Below are 21,491 nucleotides of genomic sequence, written 5' to 3'. Positions count from 1 at the left end.
GGTGACTGTGTGTGGTTTTTGGTTCTGTCTGTGTGTGCTGCTGAGACCCTTAGGATGGGTGTTATGTATAAAGAGATGACCATTGTTGATATTGATTTGCTTACTTTCCTTCCAGACTGCAATGGACCAGTTGCACATGCACTTCACTCAGGCCATACACAACACAGTCTTTCAGGTGGTTCTGGGATACGTGGAGCTGTGCGCTGGAAACACGGATACCAAATTTCAGAAGCTGCCTTACAAGGACCTCTGCATGGTAAGTCACTTATTATACATTGTTGCCAGCTGCAGCTTCTTGTTTTCTTTTAAAGTTCATATGTTGTGTGATGAATATGGAACATTCCTTGTTCTAGTCTAGCAATATAGACTGTACTGTCCTGGAGGCATACGTACTATGCAAGATGCACTATGATGCATCCAATTATTTTACACACACTCCAGCCCGCGCTCCAGGCTGCTGCCCGATCCAGCCCGCGCTCCAGGCTGCTGCCCGATCCAGCCCGCGCTCCAGGCTGCTGTCCGATCCTGCCCGCGCACCAGGCTGCTGTCCGATCCTGCCCGCGCTCCAGGCTGCTGTCCGATCCTGCCCGCGCTCCAGGCTGCTGTCCGATCCTGCCCGCGCTCCAGGCTGCTGTCCGATCCTGCCCGCGCTCCAGGCTGCAGTCCGATCCTGCCCGCGCTCCAGGCTGCCGTCCGACCCTGCCCGCGCTCCAGGCTGCCGTCCGACCCTGCCCGCGCTCCAGGCTGCCGTCCGACCCTGCCCGCGCTCCAGGCTGCCGTCCGACCCTGCCCGCGCTCCAGGCTGCCGTCCGACCCTGCCCGCGCTCCAGGCTGCCGTCCGACCCTGCCCGCGCTCCAGGCTGCCGTCCGACCCTGCCCGCGCTCCAGGCTGCCGTCCGATCCTGCCCACCCTCCCGCGTCTATGCCTTTTGTGAATATTTCTGTACTGTACCTTCACATGCATGATGAACCCTCATCCCAATCTCCACTCTGAGCCACACATGCTCTACTTATTTCAGCTCTGCCCATTTCCCGCTATATAGAGAACTCTCTCTTTTATTTCATGCATGTTTCTATCTCCATACAGTCTGGTACTGTGGAGCACAGGGGGGCTCTGCAGTATAAACCAATGATAATAGTGAAGATACAGTCACTGACTTAAAGCTCTTCAAAAGCTTAAAAAAAAAAAAAGGTTTCTTGCAAATGCCATAGTCAATGGTGAAATTCATTGCAATACAACAACCAATCAGGGCTTTACTACCAAATAAATCACAATCAGTATTATCTGCTCATCTGTATAAGGACTCTGCAAAGTCCTAGGACTAGGAAACTGAAATGGAACATTCAGTACTATCTGTAGGAAGTATAATGATAGCCATACAACCACATATACTATCAGTGTCTACATAGGTGCGAAACCCAAAAGGTCGACATACAAAAGGACAGGACAACAGGGTCAATAGGTGAACATGGGAAAGGTCAACTCGGTCCAAAGATCGACATGAAAAAGATAGACACATGAAAGGTCTAAATGAGTTTTTCCAGTTTTTTGGGGGTTTTTTGGTGTCACTTTTGGCAACTGTTGACATGGACCCCCAATTAGTGTAATGTATATGCTTGCTAATGCTGTTAAATTAGTCTTCTATGCCGACATGGATGGTGAAGCAAGAACAAGCCGGCTAAAAAAAAAAATCATGAAAAACTCACGTAGACCTCGTCATGTCTACTTTTTTTTTCACGTTGACCTTTTGACCCTGTCGACCTTTTGGGGTAGACCTATTGATTGTCTATCTAGACACTGTAGATCTATCAACCGGGAAACAAGTACAAAGGACAGGGTAAAAAATAAAGATTTGTAACCGGACGTCTTAGAAATGTGGCAGCTTAAATTAACGCCAGAACTCTCATTCTCTACTGCTGCGAAAGACTCTTCATTAGTTCCTGTCTTTCCGCTGCTGTCTCCCACCCACGTGTTGGAAGCATGTGGGAGTTTAGCCTTTCACTGTGCTCCTCGTTTTCTGAGATGGGTAAATAACCCCGGCACATCCTTCTTACACAAACGACTTTGCCTCTTCATTATTTAGTGAACCTCCGCAGCAAGGCCCTTCAGAGGAAATGCATTTTGTTTGGGGATAAATGATGTTGCATTATCTTCACTAAACTTAAATTTGAGTCATTTGTCTTTTTGAAATCAAGGTCTGTTCTCTGGTGAGACCTCGGGCACCTTGGTAAATTCATTAAAATGTGCTAAAATGCTCATCGTGTTTACGTTGTAACCCAGGGGGGCTTCCCTCAGATTTAGGAGGCACTTCAGTCTATTAAATATGACTAAAAATGTCTTCACATTTGTTACTAAAGAATAAAACATTCAGAAGTAAAAAGAATGGTCTTTTGGAAAACTTTTATAAATGTAATACGTGGCTGGGTACTTTTAATTCTTTTACATACATATTGCAGAAGATGCGCGTAGTCGCAACACAAGGCAACTAGGAGGAGATTGTGCTGAGTTATGTTATATATGACACTTGTATTGCGTGGCTGTATACGGAGCTGAACAGAATTTGTATGGGTAAAAGATGTAGCACATTGCTGCACTTCTTGTACAGATTAATAAACTCTACAAGTGTCATATCAAATGAATCTCCTTGTATATCCTAGCCGCACCATGCTACAACAGACGCATTTTCTGCACAACTGAAGTATCCCACACAGCCTGGTGCTCCAATCGCGGCTTTCTGACATTATTGCCTCACAGAAGAATGAGGACACGCCTATATGTAGGGTAGATCTGGTTCATCCTGTTAAGCATTAATGGCTCTTGCATACAGTAGGTCACATTAGGAACTGCAAACGGAGGGAGATAAAGGAGGCACCAAGCATAGGATGCTGTAGGGCACGGGTGTCAAACACAAGGCCCGCGGGCCAAATCTGGCCCGCCAGACCTAGTCATGTGGCCCGCGCGAGGAGATAGCACGCAGGGGCAGTGTGTCTAAAACAGGAGTGCTGCGGGCCGCATCCATGTCCGCGGCCGCCTTACCTGTTCCTCCACTGTCGGTGGCCATGTTCCTGTAGGCACATATGTATGCGGCTATAGAAACATGGCCGCCGTCCTCCACGGCTACATGGAGGAGGGCCCGGCTGCCTGTTCCCTCTGATGCCCGGCAGTGACAGACACTGGGTGGGGACGTCATGACGATGACGCCGCCCGCCCATGCGTCTGTAGAGAAGTAGGAGCAGGCAGGGAAGCTGGACCGGGAGTCGGGGACAGTGTGGCCGCAGCAAGCAGTGAAGAAAAGCTGGAAGCCGCAGCAGCTGCAGGACAGACGGAGAAACAGTAAGTGAGGATGAGGATCACACTCACAATAAAAAAATATATATATCTGCTGTTTCCTGAGGTGTCCCCGTGTATAATAATAATAATGCCATGACACCACAGGCTGCTCCTCCTGTATAATCATTTATGTGTCATGGCATTACTTTTATTATATTATACAGGGGGAGCAGTCTGTGATGTCATGGCATTATTATTATACAGGGGGAGCAGCCTGTGGTGTCATGGCATTCATTTTATATTATACAGGGGGAGCAGCCTGTGGTGTCATGACATTATAATTATACAGGGGGACCTACAGATACAACCGGCCCTTTGAGGGTGACCAAACTGCTGATGCGGCCCCCTATGAATTTGAGTTTGACACCCCTGCTGTAGCGTCTTAACAAACGCTCATTTAGGATATAAGCAGAAATTTGGATTGCATGGTTGGCGAAGGGATTGAGATTGACGACCCAGAGCACTGAGGTCATGAGTTCTGGGTCATGGCTGGTTTGTGTGGAATTTATATGTTTCATGCAGATACCTTGGTTTCCTCCTTCACTACAAAACATACTGGCCAGATATGACCTCTGTCAAAAAATGAACCCAAGTGTGTATGTATGTGTTCTGGGGGGTATTCAATTAAGTCAGGTTTTTTTGCGTGTCCTGGCTGAAAAACGGTATTTAGTATTCAATTGCGTATCTTTTTGGACAGTTTTTAGTAATTTTTCACCAATGCAGTTTCACTCTTTCACTGTTTTTCTTTTTTTGTAAATTGAAATTGCATTGGTGAAAAATTACTAAAAAAACTGTCGAAAAAGGCTGCAATATTGACAGTCAAAAAAAGGCACTTTAATTGAATAGGTCAAATGTGAATTGTAAAAACAGCAAAAAGTAATTACTAGAAAACCCCCTTAAGGTCAACTGGGGCATGGACTGAATGACAAACACGTTCTCTGTAAAGCGTTGCCCAATATGTGTGCTATAGAAATAACCGTTAATGAGTAATAAAACAAAAATAATGTTTATGGAACTCTTTATCGTCCTTTTATTTGTGTGCCGTGATTGTGTGGGTTTTATCGTCTTTGGTGAAATTGCCCACAAGCTACAAACTAATATTTAATATATTTTTCAAAATGCACGGAATAAATCTAAGTAAATTTAAATACATTTAAGTCGTAGCGTTACCCCCTTTTTTATTTATCTCGGTAAAAGCCGATTGATGGCCGTGTTCCAAGGCTTACCGGTTACAGTACATTAGACCGGCAACATTTCCAGTTCGACTTCCTAGTAATAACTTTGGATGCTGTTACCCTAGTCTGATTTTCTTCCCTACATATGCCAGGATACCACCTGTGGGTCATTGTTCCCAGCATATTGACTATAAAAGCCCAGGATTGACATTTCCTCCACTTACATGTCTGGGGTGCAAAGTTGTACAGATACAGCCACGCCCATCATTATTGCACCAATTGCAATGCACGACTTCCATAGCAATTGGCAAGACCCCATCACCATGCGCGTGCATCTAATTCACTAGTTTGCTTGTTGGAGAATAGGGTCCCTTTAAGGAGAGCTGCAAACTTAAATTACTCTTGCACATCCGTGGCAAATTTACTAATCTTTTACTGACTGTTGGCAGATTTACTGACCAAAATACCAACCTTCACTTTTCCCTTGCATTGTATATTTTAATCCTTGCACTGACCTTTTGCTTGGCCTTTGTCCTCGGCCCCGGCTGCTGCTCTATATATATGCCTCTTTGTTCCTATTCAGAAGCACTTTGGCCATCTACCAAAGGACCGTTAGATCCTATAGTGATTCTGCTCTCTCTGGAAAAGGGGGCATCAGATGTAGGACAATTATAGCTATGCCGTGAGTGGACATGAGCAGGTTTGGGGAATCAGACATTACAATGTGGAGGAGAATAACATAAGCTGACCATACATTTAAAGGTTTCGAGCACTTTTGACACGATTCTGACGCATCGGGCTGAGAAATCTGGTGAAAAGTGCCTAAATCTTATGTGCGTAACCTCCGATTCCGATCCAATTTGCAGTCCCGTGCGGATCGGAGCCAGAGATCGTAAGGGCTGTAGGACTTGTAGGATCCCGCTGCCCTTGTTGGGATTGCATATGATATATCATATACAAAACGTCGGCATATGATATATGGCATGCTATCCTGCTGCCCGGCAGCCAGTTGGTGGGGTATGGCATGCGAGGGAGGCATGCGTAATGTATGGGCACCTTTAGTTCAGTCCCACTAAAGGTGGAAATTGCTTAGAATATGCCCTTAAAGTACCCCCTTGTATAGGCCCCATATGAGGTCATCCCAGATGCAGTATGGAGGGATGGCTTTCACATTATTTGCTAATTGCACATCGGGTCACTTTAGCACTCGGGCTTCTCATTACCGATCTTTCTCCTCCTCATCATCCTTTCTCCTCCTCCACCTTCCTCCTCCTAGTCCTTCCTCCTCGTCCTTCCTCCTCCTCATTGTCCTTTCTCCTTCTCGTCATCATTCCAACTCCTTATTCCTCATCATCAGTCATTCTCATTCATACACATCATTCCTCCTCCTCATTATCTCCCACCCCCCAGCTGCTTTAAATCATCATTTCCCATTCCCCGTGTGTCACTGTGGGAGCCGGTAGATTGGAGGAGATGGACCACATGAGCGGGCAGCTGTGGTGCTGCCTTCTATAATCAATGTATGTAGCCGCAGCACTAGGTATATCAGAGCGGGCAATATTGGTGCTTGTGGTTTTAGTAGGGGAATACAGTGGCTTCAGGAGTGCCGGTTCTCCACCCACAGGGCATATTTGCTGCATATGCACTGTGGACGAAAAAACACCCTAGTTACAGCCCTGGGGAAATTAATATAGAAGTGGAAGTTCTGTTTTATATGCAAATAAGTTGTTAAACCTCTAAGCTGAGAGATGTGGTGGAGGCCAGCTCATCCTGCTGGGTGCCTGCTAAGCACATACAATCTGTCAGACCCCACAGATGGAAGTGAAAGTAGTAGTTACTCGGGACCTTCCAGCATGGGCGTGTGGTGATCACACAATCCAAGTCATTCTCTGCATGACTCTCAGTGCTGATAGCCATTCTGTGTATGAAGGCCTGTGGAGAGTGAGTGGCCCGTACACATGGGACGATTCGGGACTATTTTCTAAGCGATCTGACTAGATGACTTGGAAAGTAAGCCCAGATCGCTCTGTGTGTACAGGACATAGCGATAGCGATGGACCTGCGTGTCCCCATCGCCCACAGGCATAGAAAGTGCATGCACTGTCTATCCCGATAAGATCGCAACGTATGCGGTGATGTGTGCTGAGCGATCCGTGCTTAAGCAATTCTCTTCGCACTGGCTCCCCCCGTCGCCCTGTGTGTATGGGGTAGAGATGGGCATAGTGGCTCACTAAAAAGACTGCTGCACATTTGATCACTCCGGGAGAAGAGTTAGTTCTTTTGGACGTTCACTGGCTCACAAATGATTAAGATTGATACGGTTCAATACCTCTATGCTACCATGTGTGGCGCTGCTGTGCTCAGGCAAATGCATTGTATGAAATGGGCCTCTGAGAAGAACTGAGAAACGACCATTCACCTTTAACTGAGCAACAGCTCACTCTGGGCCAGATTCTCTAAGCTTCAAAAGTGATAAAATGGAGAGTGATAATCAGCCAGCCAATCAGCTCCTACCTGCCATGCCACAGACTGTGTCAGGCAGGAGCTGATTGGCTGGCTGTTTATCACTCTCAATTTTATCACTTTTGAAGCTTAAGGTGCCCACACACTAGAACGATTTTTGGTCCGATTGGCCGATTTTCGATAAATCGACCGATATATCGGCCGATATTTAACGATAATCGGTCGAAAATCGGCCGATGCTCGCTCCCGTGGATCTTTTGCTAAATCTTCTGATCTTACGTGCTGCACAAAAGATCAGAAGATTTAACAAAAGATCCATAGGTACGCACACGGGATCTTAAGAAAAATCTTTGGTAAAGATGTGCGCTTGCCTGAAATCTTTTGTCCAGATCGGACAAAAGATTTAAAGACTAATTTATGCGCACATCTTATGATCGCAGATCTTTCTAGTGTGTGGGCACCTTTAGAGAATCTGTCCCTCTCTTTTCAAAGATCCTTTAAAAAAAAAAAAAGGTTCACTCGCGGACTACCCATCTCCAGTATGGCGCTTTAGAGGGACCAGTGCATTGCTTTGCCAAGGGAATACAATGCTGTTTACATATCCCTGCCTACTGATGTATAGATTTAAAAGAAATGATGGTGCTGACACCAGCACCCATGTATAATAGTCTTACACAGATTAACTCCTCTCTACGCACTGCAACCTGTTGGCCTGTGATGCAATGTTCCCAGCAACTCACCAACCTCTTGCTGTTCATATCTCCGGACGGTTGTGTTTGCATCCAGTACTCCTACCATTGTCTGCGTAGACCCACGTTCATACGTCAATTAATAAAGTACAATACAAAAGTCTTTGGTGCATCTCAATCACAGTGTTCAGGTGCCCACACACTAGAACGATTTTTTGTCCGATTTCCGGACAATCCGATAAATCGGCCGATATATCATCCGATGTTTACCGATAATCGGTCGAAAATCGGACCGGTCAAAATTTTGCTGAATCTTCTGATCTTACGTGCTGCACAAAAGATCAGAAGATTTAACATAAGATCCATATGGGATCTTAAGAAAAATCTTTGAAGATGTGCGCTTGCCTGAAATCTTTCCTCCAGGACGGACAAAAGAGTTCAAGGCTAATTTATGCGCACATCTTACGATCGCAGATCTTTCTAGTGTGTGGGCACCTTTAAATACTTCAAGGGCTCTTTTAGCTGTTACGTTTTTGTTCTGGGCTCAGTACTTGCTCTGTTGAATATGCCAAGGTCCAAGCCTGCTACAGAGTAGGAAATATTCTATAAATATACCTGCTGCTAAACACCTCCTTATAATTCTTTATTAAGGCGCCCACACACTAGACAGGTCTCCGATCTTAAGATGTGAGCATAAATTAGCCTTAAAATCGGTACTCTTTACCTAGCACGGCGCCCATCGTGGTCATCGCGGGCATTGAATGCACTAAAAAATCGGGTGCGACGTGACCGACGCGATGCCCGCGATTTCCCATAGGGAACAATGTTAAATTTCTCAATTGACCCGATTTTACTGTTCAATGCCTCAATTGACACGATTTTTCCATAGGAAACAATGTTAAATGGCCCACAGAGGCCAAATACCCACCCTGAAGTGTGAAATGGCCCCCACAATTGTTAACGAAACCCCACGATCAACGTGAACCCGAAGCGTGGCGAGCGCAGCGGTACGCGTCCTACGACCTTTTCATACCTCCACTATCCACGTCGGCGTGGAGTTGAGAATAGAATAGTGCCACCGAGCCCGAAGCGTGGCGAGCGCAGAGGATACCTGTGAAGCCCGCGAAGGGACGCGTTTACCTGTGAAGGTGTCCGCGTCCCCTCGCGGGGCGCGCTGCGCTCGCCACGCTTCGGGCGCGGTGGCACGCTACGCTCGCCACACTATTCTATTCTCAACTCCACGCCGACGTGGATAGTGGGGGTATGAAAAGGTCGTAGGACGCGTACCGCCGCCCCTCGCGGGCTCGCTGCGCACGCCGCGCTTCGGGTTGACGTTGATCGTGGGGTGGCGTTACCAATTGTGGGGGCCTTTTCACACTTCAGGGTGTCTATTTGGCCTCTGTGGGCCATTTAACATTGTTTCCTATGGAAAAATCGTGTCAATTGAGGCATTGAACAGTAAAATCGGGTCAATTGAGAAATTTGACATTGTTCCCTATGGGAAATCGCGGGCATCGCGTCGGTCGCGTCGCACCCGATTTTTAGTGCATTCAATGGCCGCGATGCCCGCGATTTTTTTTACCTGCGATGCCCACGATCAAAATCGTGGGCGCCGTGCTAGGTAAAGAGTACCTTAAAATCTTTTGTCTGGACAAAAAGATTTCAGGCAAGCGCACATCTTCACCAAAGATTTATCTTCCGATCCAATGGGCGTTCCTATTGATCTTTTGCTTTATCTTCTGATCTTTTTAAGTAGAATGTAAGATCAGAAGATTAAGCAAAAGATCCGCGTGAGCGCGCATCCGATCGAGATCTACTGATTTGCGGTAACAATCCGTAAAATCGCCCGATTTGGTCAGTCGAAAATCAGCCTATTGTCAAAAAAATCGTTCTAGGGTGTGGCCACCTTTTTAGATTGTGAACGGAACCTTCTGTCCTTATCTGTGTTTTCACGCCTACTGTATGTGTTTGTTTGTTTACCTTTTATCACCCTGTTTTGCCCTCTTTCCCCCACTCTCTGACACGTGGCGCCTTACAAATCCACGGCAATAATAATAATGATTTAAATGTGTTTCTTTGCAGCATATAACATCGGACAGCTACATCCCTTGCCTAACAGACCTGTGCAAGGCCCTCTGGGAAGTTATGCTCAGCTACTTTCGTACAATTGAGTGGCATGAAAAATGTGATCACGAGGAGCCCCAAGCGACATCTGGTAAGAGTTAGAATTTGCATTTCATGGGACGTTGGTCACACATGATGGTTAAATAACGTATCATAAGGGTGTAAGCTCCTCCCCTTATCTGCGCCATAGATCTATCATCTTGCCTTCACCCATGGGTGCCAGCCACAGGAAGTGGGTATACGTTACATTCTGTTTCCCAATCCAGCCAGAATGTAGGGTAGAAAGTACTTATTTTTGCCTATTGTCATATGGTTGCTTTAGTATTTAAAGAACACATGTAAATTTTGTTGGAACTGTGCAGACTGGAGGTAATTTGTTAGAATGGATGTATGTTGGTTTACAGATGTGTCTTCATACACCTAGCGGTGCAACGCGAGATGCTTGGCGCGAGTGAGCCGCACAAAGGGATGCCACGTCTATTTAGCCTGATTTTTTGTATTGGTTATAGTCAAATGTGACCAAAAGCTTCATGAGACTGCACTGATTTAATATGCGACACCTATATCTGTTTGCGACTGAGTCCGAATGTGTATACGTAGCTCTACAGAACTTAGTGTTTAAAATCCCTGTGGCTGCTACATCCGAGCCGATCGTACGCATTTCTAGGTCTGCGTATTGCCTCTCAGTGAGTGGCTTTGTGTCTTTAAAAGACGCACAGCCACCATCCGTCCTATTTCCTCCCTGGACCGCCCACCTGTGCTTCCGCTTCTGTTCTTTGCCTCTGTACACACAACTGGGATGCATGATTGTTGCAATTTGTGCACATGCTCAGAGAAAAACATATTGCATGTGAGATTGGCTACTAAGGGGGGAGGGGTGTTTACTCCCCCATTACGGCTCCCGAGATTTTAATACATCTCTGTTAAGCACACCGCTATACTACATCTACACTTAGGCCTTTATTCTGATCGCTTTGCTTGGACCCGTGCACGGGCCGAAGCGAATATACCAAACCCCGCCTAGCGAATTGATCGCCGGCGCCGTCTATTCACACGTCGAATTCGGGTGGTCGGCATGCGATCGGATGTTTTATGTGAACATCCATTAGCATGCCTGTGGGAACCTCCCCCATCATTAGATGGTCGTCGACCATCGAATGATGTGGAAAGCGCTCATCCATGCACGAGTGGTCTAGCCCACTCGTACATATGAGCGAAGACAAAATCCGGTTAAGTCAGCTGTCCACCACCCCGCGCGCACATCACGGCCGCATTTCCATACGCACGTCCTGTGTTTTCAAGGGAACGCCCATGAAACCCAGGGTGTGCGCATATGGTAATGACCCTGATCAGGCTGCGACGCCCCTCTCCACCCCCTGCCCGGAAAGGCCAGGAGCGGGCACTCGGCGATCGGAAAATCTTGGCGAGTCCTCTCGCTCCACATTCACATAAATACGCTGCCCAAATTCGCGTCTGAGGGAAGCCATCAGAATAAGGACCTTAGTCTTTATTCTAGCGCCCTGCTCCTTGAAAAATCCTTGCAGTTCCTCCTTCTTGCCTGGGGTATCGCTGTCTGCTGCGGTGTTTCTACAACAGTTTGGTTTGTATTGCAACATTGAGATACTGTACAAACTAGACTGTTCTTGAAGTACCACAGCAGACAGCGACACCCCAGGCAGAAAGGAGGAACTACAAGGATTTTACAAGGAGCAAGGTGTGAGAATGAACACTATGCACTTCAGTCCAGTCAGTATACCGACATCAGAGTCCCTACTGCTGGTACTCCCTTGCGGGTTCGCTGCGCTCAATACACTCCCCACAGGTTCTATTCTTCCTCTATGGGGACCCCAACAAGGGAGAATAGCCCTGTCAGTCGGGATCCCGACGGTCGAGCATTTTAACAGTCAGGATTTCAATGTCTATAGAGTGGCTATCGAGAGGTCATCCATCACCCACATGTGCCGGAGGGGTCAGCCTACTGCGCCTTTACACCTGACCATGACGCCTTTGATCAGTAACATGAAACCGCTTTATACGTTGAAGCGGCATCTTTGAGTTATAATTAACAGGCACCTGTTGTGTTTGTTAATTTTTTTTTAACCTTATTTGTTGACTGTTTTTTTTTAAACGTTTCCTATATATTACACGAGCTTGTCGCCTGCTACGCTTTTTTTCAGATCCCTAATTCTTTGCCTCACTTTATTTGGTGTTCCTGTCGCTTTACGCTTTTCCAATCTTGATGATAGTAGCACTGTGAATCGCACTGCAGATTATTTTGAATGATAACCGAAGATGAATACCCCATGTTTTTAGCATTGCGTTCTCTGAATGGCAGCGCGTCATGACGCCGGGCTAAGATTTCAGTCCCCCCATTATTCAGGCTGCTAAGCATGGATCAGACGTTGTTTGGGAAGCCTATGAATAGGGCTTTTCATTTTGTACAGAGATTGATTCCCAGCTCCCCGGCGCGGCAGCAGATGCTAAATATAATTGCAGATCACCTAAAACTGCTTATTTGTCTTTTATGACGTTTTATATGGAGGAGTCTGCGGCTGAAAAGACACTCGCGATGGTTCAGACAATGTTTTCTGTCCTCCAGCTGATAAATGGAAACAGCGGCTCAGCTTATACGGTTTGCTTACATGTAACTGATTTCCCATGTCCTGTAGCGCGCTGATATGGAGACCAGATGCTTTTACACCAGCAGTTTTTCATGGTGCAGTCAATGTGTCGAACAGTAATTGATGTTCTGAAAATTGTATATATCGAAGCTGATTGGCTGGTGCATTATCACCTTGCACATAACGTTCTTTATAGGGATAGATACCATTTCTCCAAGCTACATACATTTACCCCTAATTCCCCTTTCACACCAGCCTAAATTCCCGGGTTGGGTCCGGGAACAACCTGGGACTAGAGCTGGTGTGAAAGGTTCCAGGGACAACTTCCCCAGGAAAATTGCCGGCAATTCAACCCTGCTAGGTAGCATGGTTGCTCCCGGGTCCTTCCAGGGTTACTGGCTGGTGTGAAAGGTGCCAGGACATGTCCCTGCTTCCCGTGTTGCCTCTGCTGATTTGCTAGCAGGGCAACTTCCTGTTGTGGTGGATGCTCAGAGGCAGCATACAGTGTGTAGGGAGACATTGTGTATGTTCTGTGGCACCACAGACCCCAGATGTGCGTTTTAACCCCCTGAAAGCCAAGAATGTCTGCATTGGCAATCACACAGCATACAGGAAGACACTGTGCAAGCTCTGTGGCACCACAGACCCCAGCAGTGCTATTTCACCCCTGAAAGCCTGCAATGTCTGCAAGGCCTGCCCTACCTCTCTCCCTTTACCCCTGTCTCTAATTACCTCATCTTTGTGAGCCTAAAAAAGGCAATTTTTCAGTGATATTCTCATAGAAATGCAGGGTCATCCCGGATTCGGTGTGAAAGGTGCCGACCCGGGTTGTCCCTGCTTCAAAAGCATGTGTGAATGGGTCCCAACCTGGGAATGTCCCTGCATGTCCCTGGAATTTAATTCCCGGTTGGTCTCTGCATTTCTGGTGTGAAAGGGGTATTAATCTCTATAATAAATGGTATAAGGACATTCGGTCGACACGTATTGGGTGGACTACAAAGGATGGGCATGGCTTAGGTCGACACATTAAATATGTCGACATGGCTAAGGTTGACATAGTTGGAAAGTCGGCACAAGCATTAGGTCGACAATTGCAAGGTTGACATGAGTTTTCCACAGTTTTATTTTATTTGGAGCCGACATGTGCCGACAGGCGGTATTTCATGCTCTTCCATCCACTACAGCATGGCGGGAGAATAGAACAGTGTGTTGAGTGCAGCAAGGCACCGTGCCGGAAACATGGCAAGTGCTGTGAGCAATGCTAGGGGACGCGGTACACTTTGGCGGTGTCCATGTTGACTATGTCGACATTCGGGACAAAAAACAAACAGGAAAAACTCATGTGGACCGTTTGTCTGCCGACCTGGAAAACATGCACTGTGTGCGTGGGGGTCCTGAGGACAGAGTTTGAGAACCTGTGGTGTAGAGCATATAACTATTTTTTAATACATTAATTGCCTGATTCAGACCCTCCTACCAAAAAAGAGGAGTGAGAAACAGCGCTCTCCAGTGTAGTGAATATTTAATGAAGCGCTCATCAATAAACCATCTCTTACTGGTCCTTTCAAATGCAGTCAAAGCTACCAGGATGTACCTACATGCAGAACGGACTCTACTGTGCGCGATGCAGCTGGTTCTTCAGTGCATAATCTGCCGACTACGCCATCTTTCATATGATATCTTATGTTCCAGGTTGTAGTGTTCATTCTAGCACCCGCTATATTTGAAAACCCATGCAGTTCCTCTTCCCTGCCTGGGGTGTCGCTGTCTGCTGTAGTGCTTCTAGCATAGTGTGGTCTGTATATCAACACTGATATGCAAATCAGACCTGTGCTAGAAACACTACAGCAGACAGCGACACCCCAGGCAGGGAACAGGAACTGCATGGGTTTTCAAATATAGCGGGTGCTAGAATGAACACTAGGTTGTAGCAAAGACTATGGCACTGTGCTAGGACCTTTATTAGTCTGTGCTTCTAACATTTCCCCCAAACTATCTGAAAATATGGTGTTTCGGTCAGAACATAATACCACACTGGACCGCACCAATCCGTTGTTATGGCGGATAATTTTGTAAAATAAAATACTGAAATGCATACTGATTGGACGTTAAAGTTAAGCTTTGCAAAAACTATCTTTTTGGATGGGGCATGGTGCAAAATCAGATAGAATAATGAGCATTGTTGCATGTTCTTGTTTTATCCAAATGACATGGAATTGTTGAAGACGTGCGTTGTTTTGGGAACGAAGTGTTCAGCTTGGGCACCTGTGAGACCCTTCTTGCAGATTGTCCAACCTGGAGGCCATACCGGTACCTGATTCATTCTCCGGGAGGTCGCAACAGTGGGCGCCATAGGAGAATGAGGAGACCTGGCCTCGGAACACAAGATAATTAACTACTGGCCTGTTGAGGCCATTCTAGGACATGGCGGAGGAAGTCTAAGCGACCTGTAAGCTCTAATATCCTCATTGACTTGCAGATCGCACCTCAGAGTTTATTCACTGTACGACATAGACACGAGGTCACACGCTCTGCTCTCCCACATTACCATTTTGTTTTCAAAGAATGCTAATTAGACAAGGTTTGAAGTAACGATGGGAAAAGTTAGCGATGATTAATGCAGCTGGAACTTCTTTGTGTGCAGTTTTTCCGAGAAAAAGTTGGACTCCTAAATTAGAACTTAATAGCAGCGATATATTTTTTTTACCTAAAATTGTATTTGTGGGATGTCGCCTTCAGGTGAGAGGCAAAGTTCAATTATAGTGTGTGTACAGTATGTGTATATAGAACTTACTGTATATAAGGAGACCAGGAGTTCAATAAGATAAGTAACAATATATATAATTTATGATAAAAAGGCCTGACACTACGTATATTAAAAAGTGATTCATTGTTAAAGTGCTCATCCAAAGTGGAGAGGTAGATTTTGGGGGTTAAATAATGCATTTTGCCAATGTGACATCATCAGAGGGACTCCTTCAGGAAGTCACATTGATGAAACGCGTCAATAGTTTGTTAAAGCAATTCATCCACGCGTTTTATGCTTGGGCTGAGCATATCATTTAGTGTCACTCTTGGCAAAGAAAAAGCTGTATATGAGACTGGCCAATAAAAGGAAAAGATTAATATACAGTAGGCAAAAGAATACAGACATTGGACATTGTAGATGTTGACACTGGTGTTTTTCGGGAACCGTTTAATGAAGCAGCCAGTTGAGGACCTGTGAAGCGTCTATTTCTCACACTAGAGACTAATGTAATGTCTTGTTGCTCAGTTATGCATCGGGGTCTCTCACTTCTCTTTCTACTCTGGTTAGAGCCTGTTTGTGCTCTTCTCTGAAGGGAGTAGTACACACAGTTGAAGGAAATGTTCAGTTGCTTGGAATAGCCTTCATGTCTAAGAAAAAGAATAGACTGTCCAGTTTCACGTGAAAGTTCTCTTTTTCTGCCCATTTTGAGAGTATAATCCAACCCACAAATGTGATGCTCCAGATATTCAACTAGCTCAAACAAAAGCCAGCTTTATAGCTGCTCTCACAAGCAAACCCATTTTCAGCTGTGCTAACATAACTGCACAAGGGTTTAATGCGATTAGCAAACACAATGTACTATTAGAACACTGGAGTGATGGTTGCTGGAATTGGGCCTCTATACGCCCATGTAGATACCAGATGTAAGCAGCTAGTATAGTCATTTAACACATTAACATTAATGTAAAGAGTGTATTTCTGATTAATTGAATGTTATTTTCATTGAAAAACAGTGCTTTTCTTTAAAAAGTAAGGAAATATCTAAGTGACCCCAAATTTTTGAGTTACCCCCAAACTTTAGTGTGTGTGTTTGTGTATTATATATGTATAAAGGATGTCTAAAATAAAGATATACGTATAAACGAATATCCATGAAGGTTACAAAGTACATGTACTGTAGTAACACCTGGAGTAAGTCCTGTTCTATGCAGTACAGTTTATTCAAGGTGAAAACTGCAGCCCAAACCTCCCACATCTTGCTTTGCAGTCCCAGTGTCCTAGCTGGGTTGTTGCTAACAAACATGAAGGCAATGTTATACTGCTTTCACATTGCAGAAATGGGTAATGACACGGTATTCTTAAATGGGACTTTAAAACGGGTCTGAGCCTTGAGACCTTTCACATTGCAGCTGAAAACCGTTTTAAAAATCATTTAATACCATTCAAACATTCAACCCGTTTAACCCCCAAGGGACACGTTTCAAGCCATTGAAATAGAGCTGTTCAAACTGCCAAAAAAAGGCTTTAAAACGTGTAGGACTCTGCTTTTTAACCGTGTTGAAATACCGGTTAACCAACTCTTGCACTTTCACATTGCAGCCTTAAACGTTTTAAAATGGAAAAAAAACGGCAATATACCGTTTTAAAAGTGCGATGTGAAAGGGGTATGAAGGGGGCTGTATTCTAAGGAGAGAGTGCTATACGTTTTTTTTATGTAAAATAACTTGGTAATCTCCTTTTCTATTTCCTGTTATTGCAGATAGCAGTAATGTGTCTGGGACTGAAGAGAACAATTTTGATCGTAGTTACATCAAGAAGAAGCTGGAACATGGATTAACACGCATATGGCAGGTAGTTTACGTTCCATTCTACTTACCATTCTTGTGTTCTATGCCAATGTGACTTTGTTGGTTTGGTTGTGCTGGAAATTTTAGGCTTGGTCTCCAGATGGGCCGGAGTTTTGGCTTTTGAATCTTAATGATCAGTCTTGAAATATCTTAACAGCACAGCTTATGCCGCAATCCCTGGGCAGTGAAAACCTGCCTGGGCGTGACCTTTAGTGACGGCTTTCAAAGAAAGGAATTGTACAAGTCAAAGGATGATATTCTGATAAGTTCAGAAACTAATAGACATTGTGATTTAGGGGGAAATTCAATCCTGTGCACTGTTTCCGACAACATTGAAGGTGGATCGCGACAAAACAGATCCGACTTTAAAACCAGTTGGATCTGTTTTGTTGGAAACGGACGTGGATTGTCGAATTCACAGCCGTTTCTTGACAATCCACGGCCGTTTTCGCTGGCATGCCTCCTTTTCGCCACTCTACAGGCGGAACTTATGAATTCCGCCTGTCTAGAAACTGTGAAGCCGGGCGAAAATGGGCCAGTATTCAGACTGTCGGAATGTTCCGACAATCCAGGATTGAATACTCCCCATAGTTGCTTGGGATTTTGTGAATTTAATAGGTATACAGTAAATCTCTTAAAGGTGCATTGTAGACATTGTATCACCTTATGTGACACTATAGTATTTTTGAGGTGCCGTGGGGGTCCGCGAATCGCGGGAGGGGAGCGCGGGGGTGCCGTGAATCGCAGGAGGGGGCTGGGGTTCGCAAATTGCGGGAGGGGGGGGGGTGTGCGTGGGTGCCGTGAATCGCGGGAGTCCCGTAAATCGCGGGGCGGAGTCCCGTGAATCGGTGGAGGGGGCTTGGGGTCACAAATCGCGCAAGGGGGGGTGGCGCAAATTGTGGGGGGGGGCGGCGAATCACGGGAGGGGGGATTGCGTGGGGCCGCAAATCGCGGGAGGGGGTCCGCGGGTGTGTGCCGTGAATCGCGGGAGGGGGCTTGGGTCCGCAAATCGCTCGGGGGGGGGGGCGCAAATCGCAGATAGGGGGGTCGCCGCGAATCGTGGGAGGGGGGGGTCGCGGGGATGCAGTGAATCGCGAGGGGGAGTTGTGGGGGGCCCGCAAATCGCGGGAGGGGGGGTCGCGGTGGTCCCGTGAATCGCGGGTAGGGGGGTTGCGGGGAGCGCCGCGAATCGCAGAAGGGGGGGGAGTTGCGGGGGGCCCGCAAATCGCGGGGGGGGGGGTCACGGGTGTCTGGGGGGGGGGTGCTGGCAGGGGGGTGGGGTGCGGGAGTAATGGAGGATGGTGGCTGCGGAGACATGGTGGATGGTGGGCGTGTACTGTAGCCCTGGCTGGGCAGGGGGAGGTGATGTCAAGGGGGTGGGGTGAGTAGAACACTGGTCTTTTTCTTAGGGGGGGCAAGTTTGTGTATAACGCTGGGCGGGAACGTTATACACATAGAACACTGGTCTTTTCCCTAGGAGGGCGGGTTTGTGTATCCCGCTGGGCGGGAATGTTATATACACAGGGGATGAGTGACAGATCTGGCTAAATATATAAGAGATTCTGCAGCGTGATTCTGGGTGCTAATATAGCGCCCATATCGCATTGCACATGTTAATAAATGGGCCCCCTAATCATTTGGGTCCCGGTGGATAATCTCTCCCTCCGTTTTTTTTCTTCCCCCTCCTCCTTTCTGTTTTCTCTACTTTCCTCTGTTCTTTTTTTTTTTTTTTTCTCTATTGAGTTTTACAGTATGTTTTTTTTTGTTTGTTTTTTGGTAACATGCCATGTTCATACACGCATAGCGGCCTAATACTTGTTTCCGCACATCGTCTGACTATTGCCCAATGGCGTTCTCGTCCTAACCTAATGCTTTTGACCTTTTACAAGTCTGTTTTTAGAGACCTGTCTGTGACACTATATTTGGTTCTTGCCTTTGTATATTGGATATCTGTTGTTGTTTTTATGTTTGTGGATTCAAAAGTTCAATAAAAATGAACTTGAAAAAAAATGACAGATAGCGTGCGCCAAACCTATACAGGCTTCTTTATCTGATAGAATGTACCCAACTTTACTAACCGCAGTTTACAGACAGTGACTGCACGAATTATCGTGCACTGTGACCTTTTGGACAGTGGGTGACATAATCAATTCTTTATGATGGTTTCTGACACGTGGAACAAAAGGTTGTCCTGTAGCGAGGAATCTGGAATTTAGGTTGTGAAAAACCATTGCTTTTCTGTGTCAAGATGAACTTTTACATGTAAAAGACAAAATAGCAGCTAATCCTGGTAATGCTGTTTGTCAGTTACTCCCCTCCTGCTGCGTTTCTGTCATAACCATCTATTGCAGTGTTTGCAGTGAACAAATTTTAGCAGGTATTTTCTCAGGTGACGCTTGTTACTTTAGAACTATACAGCTTTTATGAGCTGTATTTGCAGTTTTGAGAGTCGTGATGCACACATTTAGATCTGCACAGTATAACAATACCATTGTCTTCATTTCTATGTATGTATTGGCTGGGGATTCAGACAGCATCAAGGCGGTGGGGATGCTGGCCTTTACAATAACAATGCCAGCATCCCGAATGCCAGAAGGAGACCAGCCCTGGAATCCCGACATCAATGAGGATGCTGGGGTCGGAATCCCAACTGCTGGGATGCTGAACATAAGTATTTCGGGTGAGTTAGGGTTAGGCCAGGAAAGAGGAGGGGTGTTAGCGGTAAGGGGGGTATTCAATTGCAGCCTTTATTTCCGCTGGGGGAAATAGCGCCCCCCCCCCTGCCTATTCAATGCTGCCATTTCTGACAGAATTGAAGGCAGGCGGATACAGACAAAACAAATCTGACTTTAAATCAAGTCGGCTCTGTTATTGAAAACGACTGTGGATTGTCGAACTCGCGGCTGTCTTTCGACAGTCCGCGACCGTTTGCACTGATACGCCCACTGTTCGACAATCAACAGGTAGAACATTGAATTCCGCCTGTTAATTATCTGTTGGGCGGAGAGAAAATGGCCCAGAATTCCGACTGTCGGGAAGCTCCTACAGTTGGAATCCCAGATTCCAACTGTCCATCTGATTGACAGATGGTGCTCATGGGATTTTCCAAAGTGTCTCCGCTCACTGCATCATATATCATCTGTCATTGGGTCACCAGCATGATCGTTAACATGTATTTAGGTCAACATGGGTAAGGTTGACAGGGTCATTTTACTGTTTTTTGAGCCTAAATATGCATTTCATGCCCTACCATCCACTAGGGCGTGGTGGGAGAATAAAATTGTGTGCCAAGCATAGCGAGGCACCGTGCCCAAAGCATGGGGAGCGTAGCGAGGCACCGTGCCCAAAGCATGGGGAGCGTAGCCAGGCACCGTGCCCAAAGCATGGGGAGCGTAGCCAGGCACCATGCCCAAAGCATGGGGAGCGTAGCCAGGCACTGTGCCCAAAGCATGGGGAGCGTAGCGAGGCACCATGCCCAAAGCATGGGGAGCGTAGCGAGGCACCATGCCCAAAGCATGGGGAGCGTAGCCAGGCACCGTGCCAGAAGCATGGGGAGCGTAGCGAGGCACCGTGCCCAAAGCATGGGGAGCGTAGCCAGGCACCGTGCCCAAAGCATGGGGAGCGTAGCCAGGCACCGTGCCCAAAGCATGGGGAGCGTAGCCAGGCACCGTGCCCAAAGCATGGGGAGCGTAGCCAGGCACCGTGCCTAATGCATGGCGAGCGTAGCGAGGCACCGTGCCCGAAGCATGGGGAGCGTAGCCAGGCACCGTGCCCAAAGCATGGGGAGCGTAGCGAGGCACCGTGCCCAAAGCATGGGGAGCGTAGACAGGCACCATGCCCAAAGCATGGGGAGCGTAGCGAGGCACCATGCCCAAAGCATGGGGAGCGTAGCCAGGCACCGTGCCAGAAGCATGGGGAGCGTAGCGAGGCACCGTGCCCAAAGCATGGGGAGCGTAGCCAGGCACCGTGCCCAAAGCATGGGGAGCGTAGCGAGGCACCGTGCCCAAAGCATGGGGAGCGTAGCGAGGCACCGTGCCCAAAGCATGGGGAGCGTAGCCAGGCACCGTGCCCAAAGCATGGGGAGCGTAGCGAGGCACCGTGCCCAAAGCATGGCGAGCATAGCGAGGCACCGTGCCCGAAGCATGGCGAGCGGACACGGTGCTACGTTTTAGTGTTTATGTTGACTGTGTTGACATTCCGGTTGAAAAAAAATGTCGACCTTAACACATGTCGACCTAATGATCCATACCAGTCTGTTGTGCCATGACAATCTGTAGTATGATAGCTTTTTAATATCAACCTGAAGAACAAACCCAGTAGAAATGGAACAATTTAGGACACGTCTTATAGCTTGCCCCAGTAATGTATTTATATAAATAACTTCATAAGATTGCAGCTTTACGGTCTCTATATAGCTTAGGAAGAGATTTAAAAACTACTTGGCAGATACGATTAACATTCTCTTTGTTGAATATACACCATTGTCTACAGC

At 46.7% G+C, this 21,491-nt stretch overlaps 1 protein-coding gene across 1 annotated transcript in view; it reads left to right on the top strand.

The window, feature by feature from the left end:
- The window catches only part of VPS50 (VPS50 subunit of EARP/GARPII complex), a 198,191-nt gene that overhangs the window by 112,645 nt on the left and 64,055 nt on the right, over window positions 1-21,491 (top strand). Inside the window, exons 12-14 of the mRNA XM_083189450.1 lie at window positions 116-256; window positions 9,741-9,873; window positions 16,912-17,003. Coding sequence (XP_083045576.1) covers window positions 116-256; window positions 9,741-9,873; window positions 16,912-17,003 — 366 coding nt within the window. The remainder of the gene's footprint in view (window positions 1-115; window positions 257-9,740; window positions 9,874-16,911; window positions 17,004-21,491) is intronic.

Source organism: Crinia signifera, chromosome 5 (genome assembly GCF_055691185.1).
Source record: "Crinia signifera chromosome 5, ASM5569118v1, whole genome shotgun sequence".
NCBI lineage: Eukaryota > Metazoa > Chordata > Amphibia > Anura > Myobatrachidae > Crinia > Crinia signifera.
Note: the sequence above shows the minus strand (reverse complement) of the source record. Positions and strands in the feature narration are given on the sequence as shown.